We start from the raw sequence: 13,715 nt of genomic DNA, 5'->3' as shown, positions 1-13,715 counted from the left end.
ATCCTTTCTTCCCCCCTTTAGAGCAGAAACTGTTTGTTCCCCTGTAGGACATAAAAAGTTAAAACAGGATTGAGGTTAGAGTACAGAATCTTAAAAATATCTACGGTGATGAATAATCTATGAAACCCAAAAACAAATGTTTTCCTTCAGCAACTCTCCAATTTCTACTGGACCTCACATTCAAGTAATACATATTATTTGAAGTTAAATACTGATTTCTTTTTGTTGAAAATGCACTGTTATGGGCCATGGATAAAAAAAAAAAATCTTCTGTTAACATTTAAGCAGAAGCTATTTATTCTAAATTTTTTAAATATTAAGATTCTAATTATTCTTGAAAATATTTAGCTCTGTTTTTATAAACATGAAAATACTCTAATTGACATTTTTCTTTTCCTCAATATTATAAAAACTAGTCTGGATTATGGATAATCTAAATACAGGGTTTCAAATCTCACAGGGATTATTTAGGCCTACCTCCACATTTTTTATTTGGAGACCTACATTGTTTAGGAAACTTCCACAAGTTTACACAATTAGTCACCATAGTAATCATCTCACTGTAGAATGTGCATGTTTATCCATGGGAGTGTTTTGTTGGCATTCTCTTATAAAATTACTTTCTTAAGGGTTTGGTTGATGCTATCACACTCTTATCTTTTTTTTTTTTGATTTATTGATAAAAGGATCAAAAGGACAATAAGTTAACCTTATATTAGTAAGTTAAATAGTTGCCTAGAGTAGTTGCAATCATTCAATGCATAATCCTTTTTTTTTCCTTTTTTTTTTTGTTTACTATAACGCTATAGAAAATGAACAAGTGGATGGTCAAAATAACATCAACTTGGAAGCAGATATTCTTTCCATTTTTAAAAATAATCTCGTTTTTGTGACAGAGTACATTTTTAAATTAGAAAAAAAATGAACAATCCAATATTTATTTCTGTGTTCCTACTTTAGGATTTTATTAATAGTCTCTTAGTAGTAAGCAATTATTTAATTTTTTTAAAGATTTTATTTATTTATTTGACAGACAGAGATCACAAGTAGGCAGAGAGGCAGGCAGAGAGAGGGGGAAGCAGGCTCCCCACCAAGCAGAGAATCCGATGTGGGGCTCGATACCCGGACCCTGGGAATACGACATGAGCCGAAGGCAGAGGCTTTAACTCACGGAGCCACCCAGGCACCCTAGCAATTATTTAATTTGTAATATTATAATGGTTGTAAATCCACAAACACATATGCAGACATGATTTTAAAACATTTAAGTAAAATGAAGATTCCATATATTATAATGAAGAATAAAAAATTTACTTACTTCCTGATTCTTCTTGATGACCTAGTCTCAAATTTTATCATCTGATTTGCTTAAACATATACACAATTTCAGAGCTGGTAAATCGAGTTAGCAAAATATTTGGTTTCTACTGTGCTTTCAAAACAAGTGTGTTGATTTAACTTTTTCATGGTTCTTAGGGATTATAATTCTCTTTAACTCATGATATCCTTCATTCCTGATACTATAAAATGCTGACAACATTTTATTATAATTCAACTCATTCTTGCTTTTCATCTCTCTCTCAAACTCCACATACAAATTCAGTTACACCTTGGTTGACTACTACTTTTCCATTTGCCTCTTTTCATATAATACAAAGCACTATTTATTCAATCATTTTTCTTTCTATTCATGCAAATTTTTAAAATCAATATTTTGTAATTCTATGATTATACATCTATAAAACCTAAGTAATATTTTCCTTAAGTTCATGGACTGCTATATTTTCCTACTATATTTTCCTGCAAACACTGTTTTGAGAAACAGAAAATATGGAATGTTCTTCTCTATGTCTGACATACAAATGGAACTGGACTTTATTTTATCTGTGTATTTTTGTTGCCCCAGGGGAATTCATTAAGTAAATAGAGTGCCGAGGAGAAGAATCATTAAAGACAGAGATGAATCATTTTTATAAATATTGATTAAGAAGTTCAAGGAGCAAAATGACAAATACAAATGGCGAGATCCTAAGTATGTGAAAGCTTGATTTAGAATTTCACACTTCTAGTGCTTCTCGGCCTTTTGGCTATGATCAAGTGTAGAATTTCACTCTTCTGTGATTGCATAAAGAATCCACATTTTTCTTCCAGAAACTGGACTTGTCTTCAGTAGAATTAGTGTGCTGATATCTCGTGAATTTTGGCAACCTAGAGAAGAATTCTTTATCGGGATGAAATGGTGGAACACACTGCTGTGGATTTCTAGTATGACTTGATTGTCTTCTGAAATGGACAACCTCTTAAAGACTGATGAGGAGGTTTATACCTATATTGACCCTTTGAATTAAGGGAAGCCATTCCCAAGCCCCTCCCTAATGTGACTTTCATTGCCTTTTGACTACTTTCTTCACTGTGTTATTTACTTCTATTAAACAGTTATTTATATTTGTGCATATGACATCTTCTCATATTGAGAATATTATGAATCAATAAAATAAATATCTGGAAAGCTGGCATTGGATATTTTGACTTGTTTATTTCCACATTCCTTCAATGAGAGACATCATTTTTATTACTAGAAGGGTAATGTAGTATAGAAATATAGAGGTGCCTTGGCGGCTCAGTGACTTGGGCCTCTGCCTTCAGTTCACGTCATGATCTCAGGATTCTGGGATCAAGCCCCACATCAGGCTCTCTGCTCAGCAGAGACAATACATAGATGCTGAGATGTGTTGAATTTATAACTGCTGCACATTAAAATAGGCGTGAAAATATTTATTCAAGATATTTCAGTGGAGATGGTGAAACTGATTCTCTACTTGTGAAAATTCTATTCCTTTGCCTTTGGTTTTGTATCCAAATAGCAATTCTTTTTATATTTTATTCAGAGCTTTTATTGATTACCAGGCACTGACCATAAAATTATCTCATTTTTTCAAACAGGCAGACAATACAAAACCATCTGAGGTCATTACTATTATTATCCAGGTAAAGAAAGAGTCTGGGGCAGAAAGAAGTTAAAGTGTCTGGTGTCCACCATTAGTGTGTTTGGAGCAACACAATCTTTAGTGACTCACAGGGAAAGGGAATGAATTTCTATCTCACAAAGCACTGTACTTCACGAAATATCCTATTAGACATGTTTCTTCTCCATATCTTTTCTCAAACTCCTAGGTACTGGATTGTCTCTCTCTTTCCTCCTTGATCACCCTCTCGCTCTCTAACTTTTACCCTCACTGCTTTATTCCTAGTTCCTAATAGCTGTCTAGCTTTTCTCTAGGCCTTGGAATAATTTACTTTAAATGAAGACTGATTACACCTGTTACCCTCCTATCCACAAGCTAGTAGGCATCTGCTTTTTAGTAATGTGTCAATTACCTCCGTGTATTCTGAGGTTGATGAGGGACTATGTATTAGGTCAATGAAACATCGTTCAAGCTACCAGGTTTCACTCTCCTCAGAGAGTGGAGGATGGATTTTAATTACAAATAGTGGTCTGCTTTAACATGTTCTAAATCAAAATATAAAATTTATTAAATCAAATTGTTAAGGGATCCAAATCTTTTAAGACTTTCTCTAAAACCTAAACTGGCATTGTATTACTGAATATTTTCGGTCTGTATTACTAATCATTTTCAGTGATATACTATCATGATTTACACGGAAGCCTCTCCACAAGATGTCTGGATGTCCTCCTACTTACTGTCTACCATCATTTAATTGAGCTATTATTCTATAAATTGAATTTTTAATCTCAGAAGTGTATCGATTGACAGGTGTTCTTGGACCTGATAAGTTACTAGGTGTAACCCATATAGTTAAGAGTATCTTTTTTGTGTGTGAAAAAAAATAAGGGTTTGCATCATGGATGTTCCTACCATTAGAAAGTTCCAATGCAAACCTTAACAAGAATTGTTCTCAATAACTTCAATACACATCAAATAAATTGATTTTTGCATAGTTGTCACAAGTCCTAATGTAAAATAAAAGAGGAAAATGAAAACCAAATGCCTTAGAAAATATTCAATTAATTATTCTTTTGTCATACAAAATGTCTAGTTATGATAAAATGCACATTTTATTCAATCACTGTTTTAAAAGCTAACTCAGTGTTATGTACATTATTACATGTGTTTATGTTGGATAAAATATTTAGTCAGAGCACTAGGGCATTGGAACCGTTCTAAATTATTCAAATGTATTTATGTATTCAAAAAATGTTTATCAAAAACCCACTACATGGCAGATGCCGGTTCTAAGGGAGGACTATTAGTGACTTCTGGTAAAAGTCTAACAACTGCTTCTCAGCGGGTGGAGGTGAGGGGCTGATCTGTAGAGCTGATCCTTTTCCAAGATGTGAAGTCACTCACATGGCAGGTTTCAAGCTACTGATATGGGCTTTCTGAATGCAAAATTGAGAAGACACAACACAACTGGCTTTTGGGAAGTGTCTAGGCAGGCCCTGCACCCTGCTGTAGGGACCACAGCATTTAGTCTGCAGAGGAGACTGAGATCTCTGCTCTCCTAGGGTGAGGGATGTGAGAGAAAGCAGACAATAAGCAATGAACATGATTAATTCCTAAATTATAGGGTCTTTTATAAATTAGTAACTATTTTGTAAAGGAAGAGAAAACTGAAAACCCTTGGAAGTGGGGGGCTACTATAATATTATGTAGAGAAATTGGGGGAGGCCTTATTGAGGTGACATGCAGATATCTGGGAGAGGAGTGTGTCTGGTTTAAGTACCATCTAGTGTGAATGCACTAAGGTCTTAGGAGGAAAAATCATGTGATTTGCTAAGAAAGATTTATTTGTTTCTTCCTTTCCAATATCAGTAAATGTATTGGTGCTTATCCTGCTAGTCTCCTAGATAGAACATCCAGTATAGTACTGAATAAACACAGTGATAGTGAGCTTGTAACTGAATTTTGTTAAAATGATTTTTCTATAAACAAAGTATATCATGAAACAAATAAGGTTTTGCATCATTTGCATTTAAATGAATTGTATTTGTAAGGTATTATATCAAAAGAGACCAAAAAAGTATGAGTAACTTATAATCTTAGGTATTGATTATCAAAAAGAGCAGTTTAAAGTCAAGCATTTAAATACACTACTAAAGGGCACCTCGGTGGCTCTGGGTTAAGCCTCTGCCTTCAGCTCAGGTCATGATCTCAGTTAGTGTCCTGGGATTGAGACCCATGTGGACTCTGCTCAGCAGGGAGCCTGCTTACTTCCCTTCTCTCTCTGCCAGCCTTTCTGCCTACTTGTTACTTCTTTCTCTGTCAAATAAATAAGTAAAGTCTATTTTAAAAAATAAATACACTATTAAGAAACAGTAAATGTACTCATATTTGGTATCAAGGAATATTTATGTCTTCAGGCTTTTTTAAAGAACTGATATGGTTTATGTGTTAATTAAGGAGCTTGTTAGAAATAAGGGCTACTTCATGTTTTCCATAAATAAGTGTGACTTCATAATTGCATTTTAAATTGGTAAATTGTATAGCACAGAAAATTTTAAACTGGGTACTTGAAAAATACTTTGAGACTTCTCAAAAAGAGTAAATATATCACTTTCTTAGTGATAGTTTTTTACATAGTTACTAAGTATGCTATCATATGGAGAGGATAGTACATGTAATATTCCAGTAAGACTAAGTTATATTTACAGTTTTCATATAGTAAAAGAATAATAATATTAAACATGACAATATTTTCTGAATTCCTTAAAAGAATGTTTTCTGGTGAAATCATAAAAAAATTTTAACTCATTGATCTTACAATGTCTTTTTGTCTTTCTTTGATTTTCTAAGTTTTATTATGAAAAAATTGGTATTTAAAAATATTTATAAGAAGGAAATGAGGTCAGTCTCATAGTTACAGAGTGAAAAGACTATCTCAAAGGAAAGGAAATGCATGAGAAAGTGATTGGAATTTAAGTGGAAATATATATATATTCAAATATATGTATATATTTGATATTTGGACATATATCTACATATGTATATATGTATTTCACAGTATTTCTCAAATATCCTCAGTATATTGCTGGCAATAGAAATATAAGCAATGAAACAGAACTCTAGTGAGACTATGTGGATATTTATAGACTTTTGTGGGGCCCTGTTTCCTATTTACTTGTTCTTGACTATGTCTCTAATTTATGACAACATTTTTATCTTTTTTTTTTATTTGCTTGAGAAAAATACAACCTTCCTTGCCCTGTCCATGAAGGCTCGCTTGACTTGCTGGTTCCTTAAGCTGTAAATAAAGGGGTTCAGCATGGGGGCTACTGAGGTGTTTAGCACAGCAACACCCTTGCTCAGAGACACTCTGTCTTTTGCTGCTGGATTAATGTACATGAAAATGCAGCTGCCATAGGAGATGGAGATGACAATCATGTGGGACGAACAGGTGGAAAAGGCTTTTGTCCTCTGACTAGCAGAAGGGATCTTCAAAATTGTTCTGATGATATATATGTAGGACAGAATTATTAATGCCAAAGTGAACAGTAGAGTAAACACAGCACAGGAAAAACCCACTGTCTCTAGGAATTTTGTGTCTGAACAAGAAAGGTGTAGTAAGGGGAAATAATCACAGGTAAAATGGTCTATAACATTGGACTTACAGTAATCAAGCTGTATGAACAGCATGAGTGATGGGAATATGATTAAGAATGAAGCCAACCAAGAGGCAAAGACAAGGAGTATGCAGACTCTGGGATTCATGATGGTCATGTAATGCAGAGGTTTGCAGATGGCAATGTAACGGTCATAGGACATGGCAGCCAGGAGGTAAAATTCAGTGACTCCCAACAGAATGAAAAAAAACAACTGAGCCATGCAATCATTAAAGGAAATGGTTTTATCTCCTGTAATCAGGGTGCCCAGGAACTTGGGTATGCTGACAGTTGTGAATGAAACCTCTAGCAAGGAGAAATTTCTGAGGAAGAAATACATGGGAGTCCGGAGGTGGGAATCCAGCAGGGTAAGGGTGATAATGGTCAGGTTCCCAGTGATGCTGAGCATGTAGGTGATGAGCAGAAAGACAAAGATCACCCCCTGAAGCCGTGGATCATCTGACAATCCCAGGAGGATAAACTCTGTTATTTCTGTGTGGTTTTTCATTTCTTTTCTTCTTTTGTGTAGAGTAGAGGAGAAAACACAAACAGAAGGATTAGAGAAAGGGGATTGTATATGGGAAGCCATTGGAGTTGGTCTCTAGAAGTAAACTAATTTAATTTAGTTTAATTTAATTTCATTAATTTAATGTAAGAGAACTTTAAGACAACTCAATGAAAGTAGGTGACATGTTTAAAGTAAGTTTTTACCATGAGCCACACTCTGTGTTTTCCATAGAATGTTTCTTCATAAAACCTTTATTTCCCTGATTGGGAACCGATTCTAAAAAAGATTTTTAAAAATCTTATCTGCAATACATGCCCTACATGAGAAGAACAGGAATTTTAACCCAGGTTTTTCTGAATATTTGATAACTGGAATAGAAATGCTTCTGTTGACTCTTCAGAGTAATTCCCTGAAGGATTCCCTTCCTATTGAGAAAATCTTTGTCCTCTTCCAACACAAGTTGTCTCATTTCCTCATTTCTGTCACCTGAATTAGGTGTATTATTACTTAGTATTATTAGTATTAGTATTAGCATTATGACTTAGAAGTATAACATAGAAAAGATGGTATGTTTGGAGGGAGGTCACTCAAATGGGGATGTAACCAAAATTTGACAGTCAGTGAAGTTCAATTTTTAACATTGTGACAAAATTCCCAAGTTTTCACTCTGGTTCACATTCTTCTTTTCCAACTTCCTATGCCTCATCTGAAGCCACAGTTAATGAATTCTTTGACATGATGTCCTCGGACTTTAGAGAGCACAGAGTTGACAGGAGGCACGGTAGAAATTAAGCAGGTCGATCTACACATTCATGGGCTAAAGAAACAATGTATTTATATCTAAAATTATTTTATAGAACATTTTTTCCTTCAGAATTTCTTCTATCTAAATGTTGTTGGTATTATTCTTTATATATGAATTCTGCTTTCTATGCCATATTATAATTTTATATTTTTCCTTTTATCTACATGAGTATCCAGTTATAGAAGCTTTATTATGTCAACACCTTGGAGTATAGGATAAGACAGCACATGAAATCCCTTTATATTCTTTTCCTGAATAATAATAACATTAATAATACAATGCATGTTAAAGTGAAGCTAAATTTTTCTCAGTAAATCAAACCAGTCCATTATCATATCCCTCATTCTGTACATTCTCACTGAATGGTTAAGTGTTCAGTTCAGAGTCATGAAGGAAGTTTTGCAATAGGATATTTAGTTTAAGATGTAGAATTACTGATTACTGGTATATAATACATCATAATACTGTGAAGTTTCTTGATCTTTTTTTCCCCCTTACATGTCTGAGTTTTTTCACTCACTTCACTCACTTCACACTGTTTAGCAAAAAGTATTGCTGTTGATTATTTAAGGCAAATTCCAACTGAGATGGATAGTGCCAATGCTATGGGGAAAGCATGTGAAAGTCACAGGAAATGAACATTTCTTTTGCTATTTCTCAGGACTGGAGGAAGCAGGCTGAAGAGCTTTTAAACAGACATCACAGTGACATATTTTGTAAACAAACTTATGGCAATTCAGTGTATGATCGATATTTCAATCATAACAGTCATTGTTCTTAATGAACAATCCTCCATAATTAACACTGTGTGTACACTCTTTGATCTGTAAGTTATTTCTGTGATGTTTTTGGTAGAGTGATGAAAAATATATCCAAGACTCTAAAACATCATTTCAAGCTTTCCTTCCTAACTACTTATCCATGTTTCTTTTACCCAGTCACATGTAACTTATGTTCACAAGATTTGTAGTCCCATTTGCTCCTTTCTTTTCAATGAATTCTACTCTGTCATGGATATCTAATTGTTGAATCACGTATGTCATTCATTGAAAGTGAAAATTAACATATTGTATGAACAGCTACTTGCTATTTTGTTAAATAAAATAACTGGAAATGATTTTTAGGACACTTCTGCCATCCCATATACATTTTGAAAAAAGAACAGTAGCATTCCCCAGATTGTCCAATTTAAAGAAACAACAATTTTTTAAGGCCTACTAAAAATGAAAAGATTGTTTTCTTTATTTTTTTAATAATTAGAAGAAGTAGTAAAAAGCACCATGATTCCACAATATAATTGGAAACTAACTTTATCATCCTACACTCTCTTCTTAATTTAAAGAGAGAGAATTCTTTAATTCTATATGCTAAATTCTCTCTTTGTAAGTTAAAACTCCTTAAAGAAAGGTGTGAACATGTATATTCAAGGAAATTTTCACCCACAAATTAATACACAATTTTCCAATTCTCTTTCTCTCTCATGTGACACTCCTTTTCTTGGTGTTAGATTTAGATGTGAGGCTAATTTGTCAAAGAAGAGAACAAAATATTGGTTTAATATGGTATCTCGAGTAGTAATTTGGTTTTATAACAACCACTAACTTTTTTTTTTTTTTTTCTGGAACAATTCACTCCATTTCTGATCATGTTTGCTGACAGCTAATATCATGCAAGAACTTTATGGTGACTGAATATAAAAAATATCATGAAGGACAAATTTAGTTTCTTTTTTTTTCAGATTATTACTTTAGTAATGTCTCAGAATTTTCCTCAAATTGGATCAGAATCTTGTTTCCCTCAGTCCCCTGAAAAAAAAAAAAGTACCTGTTTTTTTCCTAATAGAAAGGGAGAATTGGGATCCCAAATCAGATCGAAGCATCAACCAGTATGAATGGGAATAATGAAGGAAAAGCAGTAATCATATAAATTACTCTCAAAATCTGTAGGTTTTCATAGAGATATTCTACATATATCCTGTTATCTCAATTTATTAACTAATTATCTATATTTGGGGATAATTTTTAACATAAAGAAGGAAAGGAATTCTTAAAAAACATAAATCATCAGAACTTAATATTTATTTATAAGGAATGATATTATTGGGGCACTTGCGGGCTTTGCCTTCAAAGAGAAATGGATTAAAAATGCAACTCATAGTATTGTGACTTTGGACAAGTTACTTAATCTCTCTGAATTTTACTTTTTCCTTCATTTAAAAAATGGGAATAATAATTCATGGAATATTCATGAGGACTAATTTAAGAAAAAGTAAAATTAAATCATACAAAATTTTTATAAAATGTACTCCCAAACAGTGGTTAATATTATCTTTATTCTACCAAAAATAAAGTCAATGATCATATTTGAGGAATATGGCCCCACTTTAAACACCAAAACCATTTTTGAGACAGTGACAGACTATACGCACTTATCTCATTTACTCAGTATGAGTTATCTATGTTAATTTGAAGAAACTGACAATGAAAGAGATTAAGTATAATAAGCAAGATCAGACATCAGATGTTAGTTGATAGTAGAATTGGAATTCCTAAGTCTTTCTGTCTGAAACCAGAGCATTTACTACTTATTAAACATGTATTCCATGAGGAAGATCAAATTGAGAGATAATAATTTTATGAAAATTAATAGAGGAATAAAATATTATGACAAACAGGAAAAGTAATGTACTCATTTTACATAATCCTTGATAAATACAGCTGACATAAGAAACCCAAATTATTCTATGTATTCCAATGTAAAGTTAAGGTAAACATTAATGAATCAGTGCTAAGAAAAATAAAATTTCCATTGGCTACAACTTTACAATCTTACCTCTATTTGTCACACAAATGACATCATCAGCTGGTTGAAATGGTTAAAAAAAAAAAAAAGCAAATTGACAACTATTTCAGTTTTAGGTTAAGAGATTCAGTATTTTAAAAATCATTCTTTCTCAATACATTGGAGTTACTTTATTTCTGTATCTAATATTCTTTTACATACTTTTCCCTATAGCTATGAGAGCAAAAATAGTGAAGAGAAGTTATATTTGGAGTTACTTTGGACCTTTTGGAAGAAGATTCTATGTGGATTTTCTCTTGCCTAAAGTGCATGTTTTATTTACCATATATACCCATGTCTCAGAGCAAATACTCCAGTGAATCAAATGTGCCAACAAGGCCTTAGAGGAAAATACACGAAGGATTGTACAAATGTTATCAACATTTGCACCAATATTGGAACAAGAAACTTTTGGGATAATGCCCAAAGAGATAGAAAGGGCATAAGAAATCAGCTAGAAGCACATGGAATATTTTGCATATAATCTAAATGAGAAAATGACTAAATGTGAACAGCTTTTTGGGGAAAATTCCTGAATTTCCTAAATCAGGATTTCTCTCAAGAATAGAATCTCCCATTTCTTCTTTTGCTGAGTAAAATACTGGGACAACTTAATCTTGTATGAAAACATTACATTTTTATCATATACTAAAACATCACCATAAAAGTGGCACTCCAAGCTAGTAGGTATCAAATAAAATATTCAAAAATACTGAATATAGAAGGATAACAAGAATGCAGGGAATGATCCCAGTCTTTTGGTACCAGTTGAAACCTGATTTGTGACCCAAGATGTGATCTATTCTGGAGAATGTTCACTAGAGAAGAATGCATATTCTGTTGTTTTGGGATGGAATGTTCTGAATATATCTACAGTGTCCATCCAGTGCGTCATTTAAGGCCTTTATTTCCTTGTTGATATTTTGCTTGGATGATCTGTCCATTTCAGTGAGGGGGGTTTTAAGTGCCCTTCTATTATTGTATTATTGTTGAGTGTTTCTTTGATTTTGTTATTAATTGGTTTATTTAGTTGGCTGCTCCCATGTTAGGGGCATAGATATTTAAGATTGTTAGATCCTCTTGTTGGACAGACCCTTTGAGTATGATATAGTGTCCTTCCTCATCTCGTATTGTTGCCTTTAGCTTAAAATCTAATTTATCTGATAAACGGATTGCCAGCCCAGCTTTCTTCTGATGTCCATTAGCATGGTGAATTGTTTTTTACCCCCTCACTTTAAATCTGGAGGTGTCTTTGGGTCTAAAATGAGTTTCTTGGAGACAGCACACAGATGGGTTTTGTGTTTTTATCCATTCTGATACCCTGTGTCTTTTGATTGGGGTATTTAGGCCATTTACATTCAGGGTAATGATTGAACGATATGAATTTAGACATGTTATGCCATTGTATTGCATGTAAGGTGACTGTTACTGTATATTGTCTCTGTTCCTTTCTGGTCTATTACTTTTAGCCTCTCTCTTTGCTTAGAGGACCTCTTTCACTATTTCCTATAGAGCTGGTTTGTTTTTTAGAAATTCTTTTAGTTTTTTTTTGTCCTGGAAGCTTTTTATCTCTCCTTCTATTTTTAATGATAGTCTAGCTAGGTATCGTATTCTTGGCTGCATGTTTTTCTCGTTCAGTGCTCTGAATATATCATGCCAGTCCTTTGCGGCCTGCCAGGTCTCTGTGGATAGGTCTGCTGCCAATCTAATATTTCTACCATTGTATGTTACAGACCTCTTGTCTGGACCTGATTTCAGGATTTTCTCTTTGTCCCTGAAATTTGTAAGTTTTACTATTAGATGATGGGCTGTGGACCTATTCTTATTGATTTTGAGGGGGGGCTTCTCTGCACCTCCTGGATTTTGATGCTTGTTCCCTTTGCCATATTAGAGAAAATCTCTACAATAATTTTCTCCAATATAACTTATGCTCCCCTCTCTCTTTCTTCTTCTTCTTCTGGAATCCCAATTATTCTAATGTTGTTTCATCTTATGGTATCACTTATGTCTCAAATTCTCCCCTCATGGTCCAGTAGTTGTTTGTCTCTCTTTTGCTCAGCTTCTTTATTCTCTGTCATTTGGTCTTCTATATCACTAATTCCCTCTTATGCCTCATTTATACTAGCAGTAAGAGCCTCCATTTTTTAGTGCACCTCATTAATAGCTCTTTAAATTTCAGCTTGGTTAGATTTTACTTTTTTTTATTTCTCCAGAAAGGGTTTTTATTTCTCAATACAGGGTTTCTCTAATATCTTCCATGCATTTTTCCAGCCCTGCTAGCACCTTGAGAATTGTCATTTTGAACTCTAGATCTGACATGTTACCATTGTCCATATTGATTAGGTCCCTATCCTTCTGTACTTCCTCTTGTTCTTTTTTTGTGTGTGTGGAGAGTTTTTCCACCTTGCCATTTTATCTAGAAAAGAATGTATGAATGCGAGAATAAAATACTAAAATGGTGGCAAAGACCCCAGAAAAATGTGTGTTAACCAAATCAGAAGAGACCCCAAACCATGGGGAGAAGAATGGGGGTAAAGAGAAGTTTAAAAATATATATATTAGACTGGTGAATAGAACAGAGCCACACACTTGATTTTGGGTATATTTTGGTCTGTTAGAAGAAATTGCCTCCCAAAATTTTAAAGAAAGAAAAACTTGTGTATATATATACAAAAATTAGGGCAAACTTGATGAAGGGATGGAATATGACTGTAAGGATGAAATTTTTTTAAATATTTGCAAAAAGGAGTACATAGGATATGTTGGTTGTGAAAGGAAAGAAAAAGAAAGTGGAGAGAATTTGCTCAGGCTGGAGACTAAAACAAAGCCCTGTGCTAGATTTAGGGTATATTTTGATCTATTAGTAGAAATTGTATCCCAATTTTTTTAGAAGAAAAAACTCTATATGTATACAAAAAATAAAGTTAGATAAAATGAAG

At 33.5% G+C, this 13,715-nt stretch overlaps 1 protein-coding gene across 1 annotated transcript; it reads right to left on the bottom strand.

Moving 5' to 3' along the window:
* Positions 1-6,191: 6,191 nt before the first annotated feature.
* Positions 6,192-7,164, bottom strand: LOC308347522 (olfactory receptor 6C1-like; the record flags this gene model as incomplete). Its single annotated transcript, XM_080810987.1, has 1 exon — positions 6,192-7,164. The coding sequence occupies exon 1, from the start codon at positions 7,128-7,130 to the stop codon at positions 6,192-6,194; it is 939 nt and encodes a 312-aa protein (XP_080667113.1). The 5' UTR covers positions 7,131-7,164.
* Between the last annotated feature and the right edge of the window lie 6,551 nt (positions 7,165-13,715).

The sequence above is a fragment of the Martes martes genome (genome assembly GCF_963455335.1).
Source record: "Martes martes genome assembly, chromosome: 8".
Lineage (NCBI taxonomy): Eukaryota > Metazoa > Chordata > Mammalia > Carnivora > Mustelidae > Martes > Martes martes.
This window is presented reverse-complemented; position numbering and strand designations above follow the sequence as displayed.